The 21,951-nt window shown below is 44.0% G+C and overlaps 1 protein-coding gene across 1 annotated transcript in view; it reads left to right on the forward strand.

Annotated features, from left to right (window-relative positions):
* Positions 1–21,951, forward strand: part of LOC124624717 (lazarillo protein) — a 60,881-nt gene that overhangs the window by 24,280 nt on the left and 14,650 nt on the right. Inside the window, exon 2 of the mRNA XM_047149124.1 lies at positions 6,144–6,274. Within this exon, the coding sequence (XP_047005080.1) occupies positions 6,152–6,274 (123 nt within the window). The 5' untranslated portion in view covers positions 6,144–6,151. The remainder of the gene's footprint in view (positions 1–6,143; positions 6,275–21,951) is intronic.

Here is a 21,951-nt window from a genome sequence, read left to right on the forward strand (position 1 = left end):
TCATGTATCCTACTAAGCCGACTTTCGTATCTTGGCACTATACACAAATCAGTGCGTGTCTGCACTTTATATCTCACCTGTTTTTTTATACTATGCATTGTATTTCAATGTCAACCGTGTAGCACTGTTAGGTTTTCGACCAGGAGTAGTCAGTCAGTTCCATAGTACTTGTGGTTGCCTGGGGATACGAGCTTCAGAGTGCGACATTTTGCGCTTACAGAGTGTTTCAAAAATGACCGGTATATTTGAAACGGCAATAAAAACTAAACGAGCAGTGATAGAAATACACCGTTTGTTGCAATATGCTTGGGACAACAGTACATTTTCAGGCAGACAAACTTTCGAAATTACAGTAGTTACAATTTTCGACAACAGATGGCGCTGCGGTCTGGGAAACTCTACAGTACGATATTTTCCACATATCCACCATGCGTAGCAATAATATGGCGTAGTCTCTGAATGAAATTACCCGAAACCTTTGACAACGTGTCTGGCGGAATGGCTTCACATGCAGATGAGATGTACTGCTTCAGCTGCTCAATTGTTTCTGGATTCTGGCGGTACACCTGGTCTTTCAAGTGTCCCCACAGAAAGAAGTCACAGGGGTTCATGTCTGGCGAATAGGGAGGCCAATCCACGCCGCCTCCTGTATGTTTTGGATAGCCCAAAGCAATCACACGATCATCGAAATATTCATTCAGGAAATTAAAGACGTCGGCCGTGCGATGTGGCCGGGCACCATCTTGCATAAACCACGAGGTGTTCGCAGTGTCGTCTAAGGCACTTTGTACCGCCACAAATTCACGAAGAATGTCCAGATAGCGTGATGCAGTAATCGTTTCGGATCTGAAAAATGGGCCAATGATTCCTTTGGAAGAAATGGCGGCCCAGACCAGCACTTTTTGAGGATGCAGGGACGATGGGACTGCAACATGGGGCTTTTCGGTTCCCCATATGCGCCAGTTCTGTTTATTGACGAAGCCGTCCAGGTAAAAATAAGCTTCGTCAGTAAACCAAATGCTGCCCACATGCATATCGCCGTCATCAATCCTGTGCACTATATCGTTAGCAAATGTCTCTCGTGCAGCAATGGTAGCGGCGCTGAGGGGTTGCCGCGTTTGAATTTTGTATGGATAGAGGTGTAAACTCTGGCGCATGAGACGATACGTGGACGTTGGCGTCATTTGGACCGCAGCTGCAACACGGCGAACGGAAACCCGAGGCCGCTGTTGGATCACCTGCTGCACTAGCTGCACGTTGCCCTCTGTGGTTGCCGTACGCGGTTGCCCTACCTTTCCAGCACGTTCATCCGTCACGTTCCCAGTCCGTTGAAATTTTTCAAACAGATCCTTTATTGTATCGCTTTTCGGTCCTTTGGTTACATTAAACCTCCGTTGAAAACTTCATCTTGTTGCAACAACACTGTGTTCTAGGCGGTGGAATTCCAACACCAGAAAAATCCTCTGTTCTAAGGAATAAACCATGTTGTCTACAGCACACTTGCACGTTGTGAACAGCACACGCTTACAGCAGAAAGACGACGTACAGAATGGCGCACCCACAGACTGCGTTGTCTTCTATATCTTTCACATCACTTGCAGCGCCATCTGTTGTTGAAAATTGTAACTACTGTAATTTCGAAAGTTTGTCCACCTGAAAATGTACTGTTGTCCCAAGCATATTGCAACAAACGGTGTATTTCTATCGCTGCTCGTTTAGTTTTTATTGCCGTTTCAAATATACCGGTCATTTTTGAAACACCCTGTACGTCCTGCACAGTCTTTAAGGTTTCCATTCATCAGACGGAAGGTTTAGAAAGGCGCTCCACAACACATTATGGGGAATTTGGATTTCTTCAAGTGGACTCATAATAAATACTCTCTGCAGTACCAACGCTGAAAAGAGTGTGGTAAAGCACTAAGTGGGAGAGACGGAATGATACTACATTTTGGAAATACAAAGTGGAAGAGACGGGATGATACTACATTTTTAATAGAAATAGTTAAAAATTATATCAGAAACACATAATGTAGGACGTTCAGTGTAATTGCTGCGGTAAGATCAAGAGATTGCCATAGTATAGGAAATGGTGGCGACAACGCCAAGCCAGTCATAAGATTAACGACACAAAAGCGTATTTATCCGCCTGGTGACCAGGAACTTCGTCATAACTTCATCGTCCTCCGCTAACCAAATGATAGTAAATTACTCCACCGTGATGTAGATTATCTTGGAGTCATGCGCATTAACGATATTGGTTTGGAAGACAGGTCTCAAATTTACGTAGTGATACTTGTCACCCTTCCTGTGTCCAAACGTTTGTCGTGCACTATTGCACTGTAGCCTAATGGCTTATTGCAGTAAGCGCAACCAATAAGTGCGGATAGTGGAAAATATGGTAAATGTTAAGTGTTACGCGTTCTAGCGTCTGCACGGGTCAGTAGTAAAACATTGTCAGATTTTACATCACAGTGGGTTTTCACTGTTTTGCACTACTTCTGTATTTAAATTTTGTTCTCTTTGCTCGTGTAAATAAATTCCGTAATATTCAGAATTCTTTTCAGTAGTCTCTCCTTCGCTCTCCTATTCTGTTACAGTGTAACACCCATTGCTGCGTATGTGATACACCTCTAAAGGGTCTAAATGCGTGAGAATTCCTAAGGGACCAAACTGCTTCCGTCATCGGTCCCTAGACTTACACACTACTTAAACTAACCTATGCTAAGAACAACACACACACCCATGCCCGATGGAGGACTCGAGCCTCCGGCGGGAGTGGTCACGCAGTCCGTGACATTACGCCTCAAACCGCACGGCTACTCCGCGCGGCTAAAGGGTGTAATTTCGACTTATAGCCGAGAGACCGCGAGATTCTATAATGTATGACCTGGTTAATTTCTTACGAGGGTCTTTACTTATTATCCACTAGCATATTACCTCTGGTTGACTGGTATTTACACCTGTTATTTCACATGAGATAAGAGAAGGAAAGGAAATCTGTAAATAGTACGGACACATGAGTAAATACGGTATATAAATTATGAAATTAAATGTTAGAAGTTAATTGTAATATTAATGTAACAACAAACATTCGACTCTACATAATTTTTCGGTTTTCCCTCAAAGTTCAAGAATAAATATATCTTGTGCGAATCCATTTTTGAGCAAGCAAGACGCAATACTATGCATTAGAGAATAATATTGTATATATTCGATTATTCTTATTATTCTTACGTGTTGGTTGCACTTCGCCTATAGAGTGTGCAAGAGGTGCCTTGCCCAAAGAGCGTGTATTTACAGGTAATATATACGTATACGTACCAAGTTTAGTTAAACTTACTTGAGTTCCATAGCTATGCTGGAACACGGAATCTAAGGAACCCATGGTCAGAAATTTACCGTTTGGATGTAAAACATGTTTGAGAATCAGAATCTCCCACTCCGCTGAGCACACACAAACTGAGAAGAGAGCGCCGTCTGTAAATCCCTGTTGTAATTAAGACATCACGTACCGATTTCGTCCGACAACGCCGGCAGTGAGAAATGGGTACGTTTGCAACGAGGATGGTTGATTGGCGATCCATGGGCGCACCCCACTCTGAAGTGGGCGACGACAAGGACTCGAAACATTGCCCATTCCCTGTATGAAGTTGCGCCTAAAGCACATTAGTCACCAGCTACTTGCAATACGCCTTCATTGGTTATCCAAACTACACAACTTGCCTGTGCGTACTTGCATACCTACTTGTCTTCACAAGAGCACTTGTTCGACACGTGTGGGCAATGAAAAATAGGTGGACACACAGAAGTAGTTAACATAGTGCATGGGCGGCCTGTAGTTATCTTCGGTAGTCAGCTATAGGAATTTGCGTTTTTCAGCTGGTTCGCATCGCTCGCGCTTATTTATTCACCTCAACCTGATGTGGCCCTCGGGTTACGGTTTTGTGCCAACCGTCATCAAAATAGCGTTGGCATTTCAAAGTCATTACGAATTATTTCAACAGACGCTCAATAGCACTACTTACATAGTGTAATAAAACGACACTGACACACTAAGAGAGGTTGTAGGGGGTGTCTTGAGGCGCAAATTGAAACCATGTCCGGCCATCGACGTGCGCTACAGAGAGTCGACGTCTTTTGACCAACATTCCGAGGGCAAATATGAATCTGCGCACTGCCAGCAGCCAGCGGAACTCTTCGAATGGTCTGACAGCATTCAAGGTTGGATGGTGTCCTATCGCGTCCACTCCTGTCACACTACGATTTAGAGTGTGCAAACTCAAGTTTCTGACGAAGGGATGGTCCAGTAACAGCTGATGCTGCTTATATGGTGCAGGAGACGGTGGAAGTGGGCGTATATCCTTAAGAATCGATGTAAATATAATGTTCGTTTGTTCAAAATCGTCCATCTCCGAAAGTTCTTCACCCATTTCTTTGAAACTTTGACACAACGTTGCATTCGAATACGGGCCTGAATTTATATATCTACTGGGCCACCGTACGCTATGTAAATAAATATGTAGATTAATAAAAAGGATACGTTGTTAGCAAAAGAGTTCATGTCGTTTGTACAAAATCATAAACCTCCGAATGTTCTTCACCGTTCCCTTGGAAACGTTGACACAATGTTTCATTCGAATACGCACATGTTTTATATACCTGTATTTAAACATATAATATATATGAATACGTATGTTGAGTGTAAAGGGGGAAAGTTATTCCTAAAAATCTCTAAAACTTCTCTACCAATTTACTTCAAATTTTTATACAGTACTCTAATGAACATTCGGACGGATTTAGGATATATATTTTTAATATACACAATACATAAATACATATGTAATATGTGAAAGGAACACGTTGTTACCAAAAATCTCGAATAGTACTCTACCAGTTTAATTCAAATGTTTGCATGTTTGTTTAAACGTTTTGCTAAATATAGGTCATAATTTTTTTATACAATCGAGAAATGTTGTTAGCAAACAGGAAAGTGGTATTTATGGTTTATTAGCTTACGATTGGGATACTACAACAGAATTTGCCATAATAATAAACAACGGTCAGGTTCAGACAGTGGGAGTAAGAGGAGACGGAGAGAGGGATGGGCCAAAATGGACGTAGAAAGCGGAAAGGAGGTGATCAATAGGTAGGGGACAGGAGGAGATGGAGAGAGCGGTCGGAGGAGAAGATGGAGATGACTCGGAGGAGGTGATGGACAGAGCGAGAGGAAGAGACAGGGGCAGGAGGAGGTGTAGAAACATGTGTTTTCCACTTTTCTTTCTCTTCCATTCTAGCAGATTGAGACACAGTAATGCGTGAACGGTAATAGCTGGGTTTTAAATGTATTAGTTGATCAAATTTAATAATTCCGAGCCCATAAACAAGATGAACTTAAATAAGGAATTCAGCACTCAAATTATCGAAATGCAAAAGTTACTATCCACACGTCAGAGCTCACGGCAAGATCAACTTTTATCCTGACAGCGGTACCCTCTGCTGTCGTACACGACCTGCCGTGTCCAGCAAAGTAAAAGATGCGCGTAACCCCTCCCACAGCAGGAGTGCTTAACCAGCAGTGAAGACAACTGCTAGGCTGTGCAGAAATGTAACTGTGCCACGAGTTGCAATTACACCGCACACATATTATGTCGACGGCATCGAGCGTCGCTGGAAAAAAGTTCCCACCCTGAATTTTTTCTTCTCCAGAATTAACTGGCATAAACCTACAGTACTCCATATTTAGTGTTACACAATTTTACAGGAACTACATTTGTAATTCATAAAATATTAACTGAAATATTAGGGGTATACATGCTACAGGGGCACTTAATTTATCACAAGAATAGAATCATTAGTCACATACCCCTGCAAAGACCTTTTTGTTTCTTCCTCAGTGCTGCAACTGTACTTTACTGCTTTTCGTACTGCACACATTGCCTGTTAACGGTTTCGATTGCTATTGATTTCCGTTACCTGAACCAACCAATCGAGTGATAAGACGATACACCAAAAATTGTCAGTCAGAGAGGGATTCAATAGTTCCTTCATGATCTATACAGCTTTGATTAAAACTTATCTTCATGCTTTATATAGGTTTTCCCAAATTACTGAGAACTGTGTTGACGCGGTTGGTTTGCCGGCAGGAGGAACCATGATTCGCCGGAGCCTTCTTTCTGTGACCGCTGCATTGGTGCTGCTGTCTGTAAGCTGCTCGGCGCAGGAAACCATGGGGTGCGCCGACAGGAGCGCCATTAATGACTTCAACGCCACGCTGGTAAGGCTGATCGCACACAACTCGCAAAGAATGCATCGCCACGTAACTTAACTCTACCAAAAATCCCCCCTTCCACATAGATACACACAGAATTTGAATTTAATGATAACAACCTTCGGCGTGATGTCTTAACTGGTATTCTTAAATGATTCCAGTCGAACTTCATGACTGTGGATTATTTGGTCCTGTACTTCCGATCATACTGTAAGTTCTTTCAACCATAGCAAAAAAAGAAGAAATACAGAATGCTAACATTAGGAATATCTCGGAATTATCTGCTAAGTACTTTCATATAAATTAAAGTGTGAAAGTTAAAAAAGGCTCAAGCTTTTCAGATGTGGGAGCGAACCGTTCGATCTGTGTCACTTCCAATAGACCCCATCACAACCTGAATAGCCTCGTTTAGTGTCGCAGCTCATCATTATCTCCCTCTCTCTCCCCCTCACTCCCCCTCTCTCCCCCTCTCTCCCTCCCCCCTCTCTCCCTCGACCCTCTTTCTCTCCCCCCTCTCTCTTTCACCCCCCTCTCTCTTTCTCTCCCCCCTCTCTCTTTCACCCCCCTCTCTCTTTCTCTCCCCCCTCTCTCTCTGTCTCTCCCCCTCTCTCTCTCTGTCTCTCCCCCCTCTCTCTGTCTCTCCCCCCTCTCTCTCTGTCTCTCCCCCCTCTCTCTCTGTCTCTCCCCCATCTCTCTCTGTCTCTCCCCCATCCCTCTCTGTCTTTCCCCCCTCTCTCTCTGTCTCTCCTCCCTCTCGCTCTGTCTCTCCCCCTCTCTCTCTGCCTCCCCCCCTCTCTCTCTGCCTCCCCCTCTCTCTCTGCCTCCCCCTCTCTCTCTGTCTCTCCCCCCTCTCTCTATCTCTCCCCCCTCTCTCTCTGTCTCTCCCCCCTCTCTCTCTGTCTCTCCACCCCTCTCTCTGTCTCTCCTCCCTCTCTCTGTCTCTCCCCCCTCTCTCTCTGTTTCTCCCCCCTCTCTCTCTGTCTCTACCCCCTCTCTCTCTGTCTCTCCCCCCTCTCTCTCTGCCTCTCCCCCCTCTCTCTCTGTCTCTGCCCCCCCTCTCTCTCTCTGCCCCCCCTCTCTCTGTCTCTCCCCCTCTCTCTGTCTCTGCCCCCTTTCTCTCTGTCTCTGCCCCCTCTCTCTCTGTCTCTGCCCCCTCTCTCTCTGTCTCTGCCCCCTCTCTCTCTGTCTCTGCCCCCCCTCTCTCTGCCCCCCCTCTTTCTGTCTCTGCCCCCCCTCTCCCTGCCTCTGCCGCCTGTCTCTCTATCTCTGCCGCCTCCCTCTCTGTCTCTGACCCCTCTCTCTCTGTCTCTGCCCCCCCTCTCTCTGTCTCTGCCCCCCCTCTCTCTGTCTCTGCCCCCCTCTGTCTCTGCCCCCCTCTCTCTCTGTCACTGCCCCCTCCCTCTCTGTCTCTGCCCCCCCTCTCTCTCTGTCTCTCCCCCCTCTCTCTGTCTCTCACCCCTCTCTGTTTCTCCCCCCTCTCTCTCTGTCTCTGCCCCCCCTCTCTCTCTCTGTCTCTGTCCCCCCTCTCTCTGTCTCTGCCCCCCCTCTCTCTGTCTCTGCCCCCTCTCTCTGTCTCTGCCTCCCTCTCTCTCTGTCTCTGCCCCCCTCTCTGTCTCTGCCCCCCTCTCTGTCTCTGCCCCCCTCTCTGTCTCTGCCCCCCTCTCTGTCTCTGCCCCCCTCTCTGTCTCTGCCTCCCTCTCTGTCTCCCCCCTCTCTGTCTCTAACCCCCTCTCTGTCTCTGCCCCCTGTCTCCCCCCTCTCTGTCTCCCACCTCTCTGTCTCCCACCTCTCTGTCTCCCCCCTCTCTGTCTCCCCCCTCTCTGTCTCCCCCCTCTCTGTCTCCCCCCTCTCTGTCTCCCCCCTCTTTCCCCCCTCTTTCCCCCCTTCTTTCCCCCCTCTTTCCCCCCTCTTTCCCTCTCTCTCCCCCTCTCTCCCACTCTTTCCCCCTCTCTATATCTCTCTCTTTGTCTCTCTATCTCTCCTTCTCTCTATCTATGTCTCTCTCTCTCTCTCTCTCTCTCTCTCTCTAACTACCTCTCTCTGTGTGTGTGTGTGTGTGTGTGTGTGTGTGTGTGTGTGTGCTCCTGTCTCTTCTTCAGGTTAGCGTCTTCTGCACAGTCTTTCCCTCCTCTCCTCTCCCCCCCTCCCCCTTCCTGGACCAAAAGGGCTGGTGATTCTTTTGTGTACTATGCACGAAGACTGCCGTGCCATGACATGCAGTAAAGAGAGGGCTGGAAGTGTCCTGGTCGGCTGGCGATAGCCAACTGAGACCGCCACCTCTTCGGAACGAAAAGGTGGATTCGCCCAGTGCCAAGGACAAGAAACTTAATTTTAACGAGCTGTACCACCCATTACGTTTACGACTTGAGTAGTTGGTACAGCTTCCAGTCTGACGCCATAGCCCAGCAAAAGTTCTAAGGATTTATACGGATGGGCTTCTCTTGTGCACTCTGCCAAGGCTTCCTAGTTTGTCGCGCTCAAACACGAGCCATACACGTCGTTGCACCACGGTTCAACCAGAGCTGTTGAGGTAGTCATACAGTCAAGTTGTTTCGGGTTTCCTCTTCGACAGTGAACAGACAGTTGCCCTGTATCCGTCAGCTCAAAAACGATTACTTGGGGAAAGTTTGAAGCCCTTAGCAGTTTTAGACATACTTCTTGGGGTGCAAATTGCTCGTACAGGTTATCCGTTACTAGTCTTCTCATGGAAAGCAACAGGTACCAAGTATATGGTTCCTAGCACTGTCATCTTCAGGGCTGTTAGCCACAGTTCGTCATTTTGGGGCCTCTCACATGACTCGCATTGAGCATTCTCGTGAAAACCAGGATACTACATCTGCTATTTCGACGGCACCATTTGGTACTAAATTACGCAATTACCATCCAGCAATTTCCTAGCAATTCAAATTACCATTATTTTTCAACTCTGAGAATGGTTACAGCATGCCCCTCCCCGTCTCCCCGACAATCGCCACGGAGTACACGCCTAAATGACTACTGATGGAACATCAAGTGGACAAGCCTCCAAGCCTCACGTTTTCTCAGAGAGTGCCTTTTATACTAGCTTCAACGATGCGATCATAGGTTGGTTAGGAGTGGCATAGTCGTGAAACTGATTGCCGCATATTGATGTTGAGCCTTGAAAGGGGGGGGGTCGGAGGGAGAGGGAGAGCTTGGCTATTTGTGGCCCACTTACGCCTCGCCCTACTTCTAGCGACCTAATTATTTCAGGGACAGATAGGGTGGACAGGTTGAAATACACGAAGAAAACATTTAAAATTTCGAATATTGAAAATGAGAACCTTACACATTGCTCCTAGCAGCCCCCACAACCTATAGTTACTGCAACGAAATGGCGGCAGAAAATGTCATGCAAAACATTGGTACACACGGGGGGAAGGGGGTGGGGAGGCATTATTTGTGAGCTTCTAAACAGGAGGTAGCAACAAAGCGGCAGGCAACGTGCCGTTACACTAGAGTTCTACCTCTGCACTGGTAATACTATGCAGGAAAGATTTAGAGATAAATAGCAGGTCGGAGAATTGAACACACGATAAAGCAGGCTCGGTGACAAAGAGAGAGGGTGAGGAGGAGCCAAAGTCTTCTTGGTGAAGCTGATGGTGGTTTGCAGCAGTCGATACCCAGCAGGCTGCAACAACGCTCCTGCGCGAAGTTGCCCTCTCAGAGTCAAGTGGCGCTTTACTGTGGGCGTCATTAATGTCTGTGACTGACGTAATGAACGGCGGTGCCATAACGAGGCTCTAGGCGGCAAGCGCCAGGAGCCGATCGCACCAGGTACGTGCGACGGCATAGATCCGAAGAGAAAATGGGCTGAGGCGGCCATACTTCTCGCTTTTATGACCTCAGAATTACCAGTCCCTAGAACTTTTTCTTTTTAAAGGACATTTCTTTTTAAAGGACATCATATTCGCCATTGAATGTACGAATTATTTATTTCACTATAGGATTGCAATTTCGGCCTGAAGATCATTACCAAGTGGTACCGCAAAAGATTTTGTTACAGCAAATGTAAAAACTTTATAATACATACCTACATGCCATCATCAGCGGATATTGTAGGATTATAAAGTTTGATATGTGCAGAAGCAAAATGTTTATCAATACCACTTGATACTTGCCGTAAGGCCGAAATTCCAACGGCGAAATAAATAGTTTCCACAGTCAATGGCAAATGTGATGTCCTTTAAATAGTTCTGCATGACTCGGAACCCCAACCGTGAGGAGTTATTGACATCTGAGTGACCTTCTGATCCCAAAAAACAGCTCTCCTGCCAACTGCCGAAAGCGGCAGCGACATTGTTCAATCAGTTCAGATACAGAAATCAGGTCTCGATGTCAACCGACACCATGCCAGACTTTTTTTCATAACAAAGCATCTCTTTGAAGGAGAAAGGGTCCGTTCAGAATTTTAGACTATTTTAACGGCTGTCGTACGTATAAAACACGATCTTTCGTTTTCCAGCATGAGTCGAATAAAAGTTGCTTCTCAGAACATTCTTTTATTTGACTCTGAATAACACGATGTATCTTCCTTTGTATGATATGATGAACAATTTTGACTATGGTAGCAGTTACATGGTGCAGGGTAGCGGTAGGTACTGGTTCCCGTGGAGTAAAGTTTTAAATACAATAACTACATTTTATTTTCCAACGGTCTCCACAAAAGAAATTTAGCACAGCCATTTAAAAGACACATTTCAGGTAGTTAAACACAGAGTGAACAGAACACTCTGAACTAGCCAAAGTATAATTAAATAAGAAGAACTTTATTGTTGAAGCCAGCAATCAATTAAAATTAATAAAAATAATTTTAAAAATACTGCCCACTGAGGTTACAATCCCAAGTAAGCAATTACGAGTACAATTAACAAAACTTTTAAAACAAAAAAAGAACAAAGTAACACACTTCAATTACAACTTTAGTGATCTGATTATTAACAAGATTGATAGACGGGCAAGTGTCAAATGAAATACCTCATTCGCGAATCCTCTGTAGTAAGGGAACACATAAAATAAACTTGTCTTGGTACAGGTGGTGTGCGTGTGTTACAAGTTGCAGACACCACTAGCAGCAATGGGCAATTTGACTACAATATACAGAAATCAAAGTTACACAGAAGCCATACACTTAAGTGTATATAAATATAACCACAGTAAAATATGAAATGAACGCCGAGAATAATTACTGATTAAGCTGAGCTTGGCTGTACACTGATCGCGGTAAGTCACAAGCGCACAACTATCAGTGCCTGGTCTGTTTTTACTTTAAGTTAACGAGATTCTGGTAACCAACCAGAATATAAACTGGTTCCACAAGAAGAACATGCTCTTAATAAAATGTTCAACAGAAATAAATCCCTTATCATCAAAGCACTGCCAGGGACAGGGAACTGAAAAGGAGTCTCCCACAGAAAAAGATGCACTGGCTCAAATTAACAAATAAGTGCTCACCAAATTGAACACAATCCTCCCTCACAGATGGGGAGCCCATAAATCATCAGTGCATATGGCTCAGCAAGCTGCAGCCAAATTTAAACCTTGCCTGGTAGAAAACTTCAATGCAAGCCACGCAACATGCTGCCGTACGACATTGTTCGACAACATCGTTCCACGCGGTGCATCACACCATCTCTGCACTTTTCCATGCCGAGCGGCGTACGAAAAAAACGCTGCAGCAACACGGTCTTTGACTGCTCTCGTCAGGTATCGAAAGAAGCCGAGCCGACGCACGGCTCAGTTTATTTCTCATAAAATTTTCGAGCTACTCAAATTGGTCCCTCACGAAATCTATTATCCGATTATGGTCTTTGGCGGTTATCAATCTTCAGCTTTGGTAGCAAAATTAGGGATAATTTGTTAATGTGGTTTCAAAATTCGTAACCGGATTTGTTACATGGATCTCAAAAGAGTCTTAGAATCAGCGTCAACGTTTTACTGTTGCCATAAATGTTTGTGTGTAAGAAAAAAAAACTGAATTGAATTTAAATTTTGGTTAGGGTCAAAACGTTTGTTGTTTGGCGTCACAGTCTACTTTGGTTCGATAATCGATCATGTTGTTGCATCTCAGTGGTTCCCAGTTGTCATAAGTTTGACACTAATCTCTTTTCTGCTGCTTTGCTACGCTTGCGTCTTTCTTACTCCCAATCGATATTTTGTGCTCACCAAACTGTTCACTTTCTTTAACATCTAGTTAACAATTCCTATAATTCTGCCTTCCGTAAACATTAGCAATGTGACCAGTTAATCCTATTATTTATATTGTTCCACCATGAAATGTCCGCCCGATAGCTGAGTGGTTAGTACGGCGGTCTGTCACGCCAGGGACCTGGGTTCAATTCCCGGCTGGGTTGGAGATTTTCTCCGCACAGGGACTGGGTGTTGTATTGTCCTCCTTATCATTTCATTATCATCAGTGGAAGGCAACCTGACACCACCAATGGAATCACTTCCCTAGACGGTCATGCGGTGGATCACTCTGACGCGGCTTCCCCCATGACAAGACCTATAAGGCAGAACACAAAAATTTTTTTTTACCATGAAATTTGATTCTGTTTCTAAACTTTTCTTTTATTTGTTTAATTGCTTCTCCGGTATACGGACTGAACAGTAGGCACATTTACTCCAGCCCTTACGTCCTTTTTAATCTGAGATCGGTTACCATGGTGAAAACCTACTGGAACAAGACACAGACTACATAGTCAATGACCGTGAAGGTGTCATGTACGTTACTTCCATCTCTGTACTGTCCTTCAGAAGGTGTTGCCATGCCACAGAGACAGTGGAGTTGTATGTTGTTTCCCTGATGCACTGGGTTCTGACTACTTTCGTGGATAACATTGTGCTTCCTCAAAGTATCTAGTATTTTGCCCAACATGGCGGAAATAGGGTATCTGCAACTGTACTTGTCAATGGCATTTGATAAAGTACCCTACATTGCCTAGATAATGAAGAGTGAATTGCGTAGTATGTTCGTGAAGCTCTTTAGACTTGTTGCCTATGTTACCATCGTCTTTGCGACAATCCTTTGGCTTTATAGTTACGGTACGTAAACTGATGTAGGTACATAAACTGAAATGGCTCTGAGCACTATGGGACTTAACATCTGTCGTCATCAGTCCCCTAGAACTTAGAACTACTTAAACCTAACTAACCTAAGGACATCACACACATCCATGCCCGAGGCAGGATTCGAACCTGCGACCGCAGCAGTCGCGCGGTTCCGGACTGAGCGCCTAGAACCGCGAGACCACCACGGCCGGCTACATAAACTGAACACATGAAACGTATTCGCAGTTGCGAATATGGACAACTATCAGCTGTATAACGGAATGACAATGAAAATTTGTGTCGCACCAGTACTCGAACCAGGATTTCCCGCTTAGCGCCAGCGGTCGTCATACAGTATGCCATCAGAGTGCATGACTCACGGCCAGACAAAAACGTCCATATGTCGTCAACAATGTGTCAACAAACTGTTTTCGTATTTGCATCATATTTCTGAACAACGTAGGCGCTGCACTATCGCAAATGTCATATAAACTGCCTGCCGGAGTGGCCAAGCGGTTCTAGGCGCTACAGTCTGGAACCGCGCGACCGCTACGCTCGCAGGTTCGAATCCTGCCTCGGGCATGGATGTGTGTGATGTCCTTGGGTTAGTTAGGTTTAAGTAGTTCTAAGTTCTAGGGGACTGATGACCTCAGGAGTTAAGTCCGATAGTGCTCAGAGCCATTTGAACCATTTCATATAAACTGCTCGTGGAGTACGTCTCAAATGTAAATGGTGCACTACGACCCCTTTGGAAATGCACTGATGAGTCAAACCATTTTGACTACTTGCATAATTGCTTGCTTGTCCGTCTTCACAACGAAATGTACCATTGATTCTGCGTATCAGGGATCCGATAGTTTGTTGGTAGATTTGTGGAGATAAGTAGCGTTAGATTTCTACGCATACTTCATGTAACTCACGTAAATAACGAACCGCTGATTTTTATACGCGGTGATGGTCACCCGTAGCGATCCAGGTAGTTCCATAGGATTAACATCAGGCGAATATGGTCACCAAGACACCAACGTAAGTTCACTATAATGCTCCTCAAACCACTGTTAATACCGTTCTGGCTCCGAGGTACGGACAATTATACTGCTGAAAGATGACATCGCCGTCTGATAAGACAGCAACCATGAAGGGAAATACAAAGAGTACTCTACGGCATTGGCCACTGTATTTATCGCGAATCTCTCGCCCAGCACAAATTCCCAAGCGACTGCAAAAAAGGCGCTGCTGACTCCAGTATACATCAAGGGTAAGAACACGAACCCCCAAAATTAGACTAATATCCCTGTAACGTCCGTTAAAAATATATTATCCTTGTTACAAGTGTAATGTTCTTTAAAAATAACTTTGTGCTATTCATATTTACTGTGTGACGTGTTGTTGAGCAAATGGTGTGCTTAATAACTTTTACTGTAATCCAAAGAAAAATTAAACAACTTAATCTGGAAAGCCAATATGTAACGCCTATAATCAGATCAGTTCTTCTGAAATTTCCTGAGTCTCGCGGGCACCGAGTTCTACGGCCCTGTCCAGTAAACTGATAAAATTCCCTGTGTAAATAAACAATGAAATGCATTTTTCTTAGCTCCTGAGTCGCAACGGATGTAATCTTGGTATTCTGTTCTCTCCACAGTAGGCATACAAAATATTCAATCTTGTCTCAGAGAAGTGCAATGACGGCCGTAAAACAGCTTCTTACAAAGAATGTCACACGAGATGGTAGAGGATGAGGTACTGATAACAGGATATGCTACGATCTAATTCTTCAGTTCGAAAATTGTATTCAAAATAAAGTTCCTCCTTCACAAAATTTAATATGAAACATTTTACATTAACTTCAAAACCAGTGAACTTTCCAATTTTTCTACAATTCTCACTTATTGACGAAATTAAAGATACTTAGATGGTTACACGACAGAAAGTCTAACAACGTTTAACAAAATAGATTCCAAACTTTAACTTGTCTGTATTAGGATTACAAAACACTCAAAATATTACAAATCGGGTATACCTAATCAACCCACACATTAAATCTAATGGCAAATACTGGTTCCTACATTCAAGGGTCAGTACTGTTAGAAATAGTAAAATCTACATTGCATTGCTGCATACTTAAAACTAAATATACAAAATTTCATTACCTTACAAAACTGTATTATGCTGCGTCCATAGGCCAACAGTTAAATTCTCACAGCTAGCCACTAGCTTAAAGTCTTGCATCCTACCTTTAACAGAGTGCAACAGCGACTGCTACTGCGCTTCGCACGCCCCTGCTTACGATCGATGCTGCCACTCAGGCAGCATCTTTGATTCAGTGGTGTCAAAGATACAATCTCTTCCCCATGTGATAGCCATTTCATGTCATTTTTCATGAAATATATTGCAAAGTCGGGCCCCACGTACAAGTGGACCCCTCACATCCCTAAATTCTGTTTGTTGCAGAATCCTTGAACATTTTCGCATTTCGAATACAATAAACTCGGGGCTGAACTCCACAATAACACTGGGTTCGGTATGGGGCGGCGGTGAGGTGGGTGGACTGCTGTGGCCTGTTGTGGTGTTGTGAACCACTGAGGGCTACGGCGGGACGAAGCCTCTTCGTCGTTTCTAGGTCCCCAGTTCAGTACACAATACACACAATCCTTGTAGGTGCAGTGGCCAAATTAGATTAAAATATTCACTGACAGGTTGAAAAAACTGATCAACCATACATGGCTAGGTCTGTCGTGACATCGAAATAGAACCAATCATTCCCAGTTTTAGAACATGTCATAGCTTACCGCAGAAGCGGTGGCCATCGCGCAACCTCACCGTTTTGGCACGGCTCTTGATTACATCTAACTCGTTAAGTATGCTATCAGCTATCAACGTCTGACACTACGGAGAAATCTCAACATACACTTTACGAAAACAATCCAAAAGGCGGCTGATGTGCAGCGGAATGCAATTGCGCTGAACATTTTCTGTATTCTAACACACCAGAGGTTCCATCAAAATGTAGGGACTTCATAAAGTAATTTATACATACCACCTTATGCTAAGCCCTTTGTGCAACAAGAATGGAGCATTGTCACAAGAGAGTACATGTTCTGGGTTCCCTGCGGACACAGTTCCTCAGAGCTACTGCTAGTCATTTCATCACAGTGTGCAAGTGAGATGGTGCGGCAACTGGAAACGTTCCCAAAAATTGATGTATGTGGCACAGCAAGATTTTTTTTTTTTAAGAATCGTCTAAATTGCACGTAGATTCACCGTGAAACTTTGATGGTCTACGGAGAGCCCCTGGAGGAATGATCAATATTCAGGGGTATGACAGGAAGATCATTCGTAGCACCCTAAAATGCATACCCTAAGAGCTATGTGAACTTCGCTACTGTGAAACGCGTCTTCTACTTAATGCGTTAGATGAGTATGTGCCAAGCAATATCGTAAGAGATGGAAAAGAGTCACCGTGGTACAACAACCGAGTTAGAAAACTGCTGCGGAAGCAAAGGGAACTTCACAGCAAACATAAACAAAAAATGGTTCAAATGGCTCTGAGCACTATGGGACTTAACATCTGTGGTCATCAGTCCCCTAGAACTTAGAACTACTTAAACCTAACTAATCTAAGGACATCACACACATCCATGCCCGAGGCAGGATTCGAACCTGCGACCGTAGCAGTCGCGCGGTTCCGGACTGAGCGCCTCGAGCCGCTAGACCACCGCGGCCGGCAAACATCAACATAGCCAAAGCCTTGCAGACAAACAAAAATTACGCGAAGAGAAATGTAGTGTGAGGAGGGATATGCGAGAGGCGTTCAATGAATTCTAAATTAAAGTTCTATGTACTGACTTGGCAGAAAATCCTAAGAAACTTTGGTCTTATGTCAAAGCGGTAGGTGGATCAAAACAAAATGCCCAGACACTCTGTGACCAAAATGGTACTGAAGCAGAGGATGACAGACTGAAGGCCGAAATACTAAATGTCTTTTTTCAAAGCTGTTTCACAGAGGAAGACTACACTGTAGTTCCTTCTCTAGATTGTAGCACAGATGACAAAATGGTAGATATCGAAATAGACGACAGAGGGATAGAGAAACAATTAAAATCGTTCAAAAGAGGAAAGGCCGCTGGACCTGATGGGATAACCGTTCGATTTTACACAGAGTACGCGAAGGAACTTGCCCCCCCTTCTTGCAGCGGTGTACCATAGGGCTCTAGAAGAGCGTAGCGATCTAAAGGATTGGAAAAGGGCACAGGTCATCCCCGTTTTCAAGAAGGGACGTCGAACATATGTGCAGAACTATAGACCTATATCTCTAACGTCAATCAGTTGTAGAATTTTGGAACACGTATTATGTTCGAGTATAATGACTTTTCTGGAGTCTAGAAATCTACTCTGTAGGAATCCGCATGGGTTTCGAAAAGGACGGTCGTGTGAAACCCAGCTCGCGCTATTTGTCCACGAGACTCAGAGGGCCATAGACACGGGTTCACAGGTAGATGCCGCGTTTCTTGACCTCCCCAAGGCGTTCGATACAGTTCCCCACAGTCGTTTAATGAACAAAGTAAGAGACCAATTGTGTAATTGAATTGAAGAATTCCTAGATAACAGAATGCAGCATGTCATTCTCAATGGAGAGAAGTCTTCCGAACTAAGAGTGATTTCAGGTGTGCCGCAGGGGAGTGTCGGAGGACCGTTGTTATTCATAATATACATAAATGTCCTTGTGGATGACATCGGAAGTTCACTGAGGCTGTTTGCGGATGATGCTGTGGTATATCGAGAGGTTGTAACATTGGGAAATTGTACTGAAATGCAGGAGGATCTGCAGCGAATTGACGGATGGTTCAGGGAATGGCAATTGAATCTCAATGTAAATAAGTGTAATGTGCTGCGAATACATAGAAAGAAACATCCCATATTATTTAGCTACAATATAGCAAGTCAGCAACTGGAAGCAGTTAATTCCATAAATTATCTGGGAGTACGCATTAGGAGTGATTTAAAATGGAGTGATCATATAAAGTTGATCGTCGGTAAAGCAGATGCCAGACTGAGACTCATTGGAAGAATCCTAAGGAAATGCAATCCGAAAACAAAGGAAGTAGGTTACAGTACGCTTGTTCGCCCACTGCTTGAATGCTGCTCAGCAGTGTGGGATGCGTACCAGATAGGGTTGATAGAAGAGATAGAGAAGATACAACGGAGAGCAGCGCGCTTCGTTACAGGATCATTTAGTAATCGCGAAAGCGTTACGGAGATGATAGATAAACTCCAGTGGAAGACTCTGCAGGAGAGACGCTCAATAGCTCGGTACTGGCTTTTGTTGAAGTTTCGACAACATACCTTCACCGAAGAGTCAAGCAGTATATTGCTCCCTCCTACGTATATCTCGCGAAGAGACCATGAGGATAAAATCAGAGAGATTAGAGCCCACACAGAGGCATGCCGGCAATCCTTCTTTCCACGAACAATACGAGACTGGAACAGAGGGGAGAACCGATAGAGGTACTCAAGGTACCCTCCGCCACACACCGTCAGGTGGCTTGCGGAGTATGGATGTAGATGTAGATGTAGCTCTTAAGATACACTTACATATTTAATGGACGTTTTTCTTGCTTTGGTCCATACCACTACTCCCAAAATAAGGAATCCGGAGAGCCTGCAGTAGAAGAGATGTTTTTCTCAGTATCGATGATGAAGCGCTCTTAGCTCTTAAGGCACACATGTTACAGCCCACATTTACTAGAGTCTCGAATGATCGTTCCTGTCATATCCTTGTATATTGCCCATTCCTCCTGGGATATCCTGTATGTACCACATACAATATCGCATCCAGCCATAACGAAATGATGCCTATAGTTTCAGCGTGGCTGCACAGATGTCAGTGGATGCTGATCGCTGCACAGTCCAGATCTTGCTCCACGCGGTTTCAATCTTTTAGGCACATTGGAAGAACATCTATTTTGCTATGACGACAACGACGACGACGACGACGATCACGCAGTGGCTCTTGAATGTTCAAATGGTTCAAATGGCTCTGAGCACTATGGGACTTAACATCTGAGGTCATCAGTCCCCTAGAACTTAGAACTACTTAAACGTAACTAACCTAAGGACATCACACACATCAATGCCCGAGTCATGATTCGAACCTGCGACCGTAGCGGTCGCGCGGTTCCAGACTGTAGCGCCTAGAACCGCTCGGCCACCCTGGCCGGCGTTCTTGACTGTCTCCGTGACCAAGAGGCGTATTTTTGTCATTGAGGAATGGAACGAGTGGTAGAAAGTTCAGACTTCTCAACACAGATTTAATGACTGTTTGGAAGGCAGAGTCTCGCAATTGTTACACTTCGTAGTGCAGCATTCAATAAAGCTACCTTTATCTGCCATAGTATTGTGTAACTTACTTTCCAGGTCGGTTCATACCTCCTCACAATGGATGAGACGCACACTACAGCTACTTGTACCAAATGACAATTAACAGGTCGAAAGAAGAATGAGGTGTGCAGCCTCCTTCCCCCCCCCCCCCCCCCTTTTCGCGTCTCCCCTTTTACGTCGCCCCCTTCGGGTCGCCCCTTTCACCTCAAAGACAGTGGTTTAAAAGCTAAACATGTGACACTGTACCTAAAGTTCATATGAATGTGTTTCCATCATGGGAAGTTTGCAACCATCTACACAGGACAGCAATCGGACTCACAAGCTCGTTCGCGCCACTCGCTATGTGAGGGTAATTCAGATCAATCTTTTTTCGTGGTAGCGTCGTTTTGTGCAAGATATTAAACGAACTAAAACAGCAACTCCCCTCTTGTATCAACGCTATCTTACATCGAAAAATGCAACGTACAAAATAATCACCCACTTTTCAAAAAAAAAATAAAAAAAAATGGCTCTGAGCACTGTGGAACTTAACATCTATGGTCATCAGTCCCCTAGAACTTAAGCCTAACTAACCTAAGGACATCACACAACACCCAGTCATAACGAGGCAGAGAAAATCCCTGACCCCGCCGGGAATCGAACCTGGGAACCCGGGCGCGGGAAGCGAGAACGCTACCACACGAGCACGAGCTGCGGACCCCACTTTTCAAGTCACTGCTTGATGTACAAACAAAGTCTGTTCCCACTGACTGTGAGAGCTTCTGGACATTACCGTATGTACGCCAGGTGCCATATCTGTGTGTTCCTTAATTTTTACTTTGCAGTAACCTGTGTAAAAACAGAAGATAATGACCCAATATCACATCAGGTCAATTGTGCTTGTACTTCTACGTACATTTTTTCTTAAATCTGAAGTAAGTGTTTAGCATTTTAATACCACCTAATATGTACACTGTTTGAGCATGGATAAATTTGGTTTAGTAATCGCATGTATTACTTTTCTAATTTCGTTCTGGCTGTCTGATATGTAAACTAAATGATAAAAATAAAAGTAAAATAGTCCAGACATTGTTATGGGTGGGCCCTGTTCTAATGTCTGTGTTTGCTCCTTAACAATTGCAAAGCAATGTCAAAATTGTAATATGTAAATGGAGTACTTCGTACTTTAATTTTTTGTGCAATAAGTACAAGGAACACAAACTATTTTTACAGCCATGCAGCTATTGTAACTCTGGATATTTATTTGTCAGACATTACATTCCAGTTCTCAGCAACCATCTTCAAATTATGAGGGAAAACTATGCGGACTTCGTGTTGTGAGGCATCATTAAAGGAACTGATACTTGTAATCAAAGGTGCGGATGTAGTAATAAATGAATATATAGACGGTAGTCAATCACGGCGTATTTTTCGCTGACTCGAAGTCAGATTTGGAACCTTTTTCTGGTGTCATTCTTTAACAAATAATAGTTGCAACTTATAGTTTAAGTTCGCTTTTTGCGTTAGGCATAGGACAACAGCGAGCACACTTTATTATTAAAATTTATTAAAAATTTAATTACTATTTGAAATCATATAGATAGTACTTTCTTTGTGGACTTCGACTTGTGTCATTTTGCATGGGCTACTGACCGTCACTGTTAAGTCGAAAGTAAGTAATAGTAAGTATATATATATATATATATATATATATATATATATATATATATATATATATATATATATAATGATGTTTCAAGATACTAAACCATACTAATGAGTCTACTGTACGAGGTACGGAAATTCCATTGAAGGTTGTCGAACACACATATTTTTCGTACCAAAACTGAGAAAGGATGTTCCGGACCAATTTAAACTTACATTTTGGAACAACTGCGCTTGCACCTGCAGTGTCGTGATGCGATACTACCCAAGTATTGAGTAAAAACTGGAGTAGTTTTGCTTTATGACACAGTAATCAGCTCCGACTGTGTCACAAGTAACAAAGTTCTTATTGAAGCATTCGGAGTAACGAAAATCACTTGGTTATCGTGACACTCGCTCAAAATAACATTAAAATTGGAAGGACGTCCACAAAATCTTCCACTGAATCTTTATCATCCCATTGCGCCCTGAAGGTCTTTAAGTATTACTAATAAGTTAGCTTACACAGGGTCATTCAGCTGCCCCTATTTTTGCTTTTAAGCAATCCATAAAGTCTTCACATGCAACATTTTCTTATTCTTTCGCACGCTATG

Source organism: Schistocerca americana, chromosome 1 (assembly GCF_021461395.2).
Source record: "Schistocerca americana isolate TAMUIC-IGC-003095 chromosome 1, iqSchAmer2.1, whole genome shotgun sequence".
In the NCBI taxonomy this organism is placed as follows: domain Eukaryota; kingdom Metazoa; phylum Arthropoda; class Insecta; order Orthoptera; family Acrididae; genus Schistocerca; species Schistocerca americana.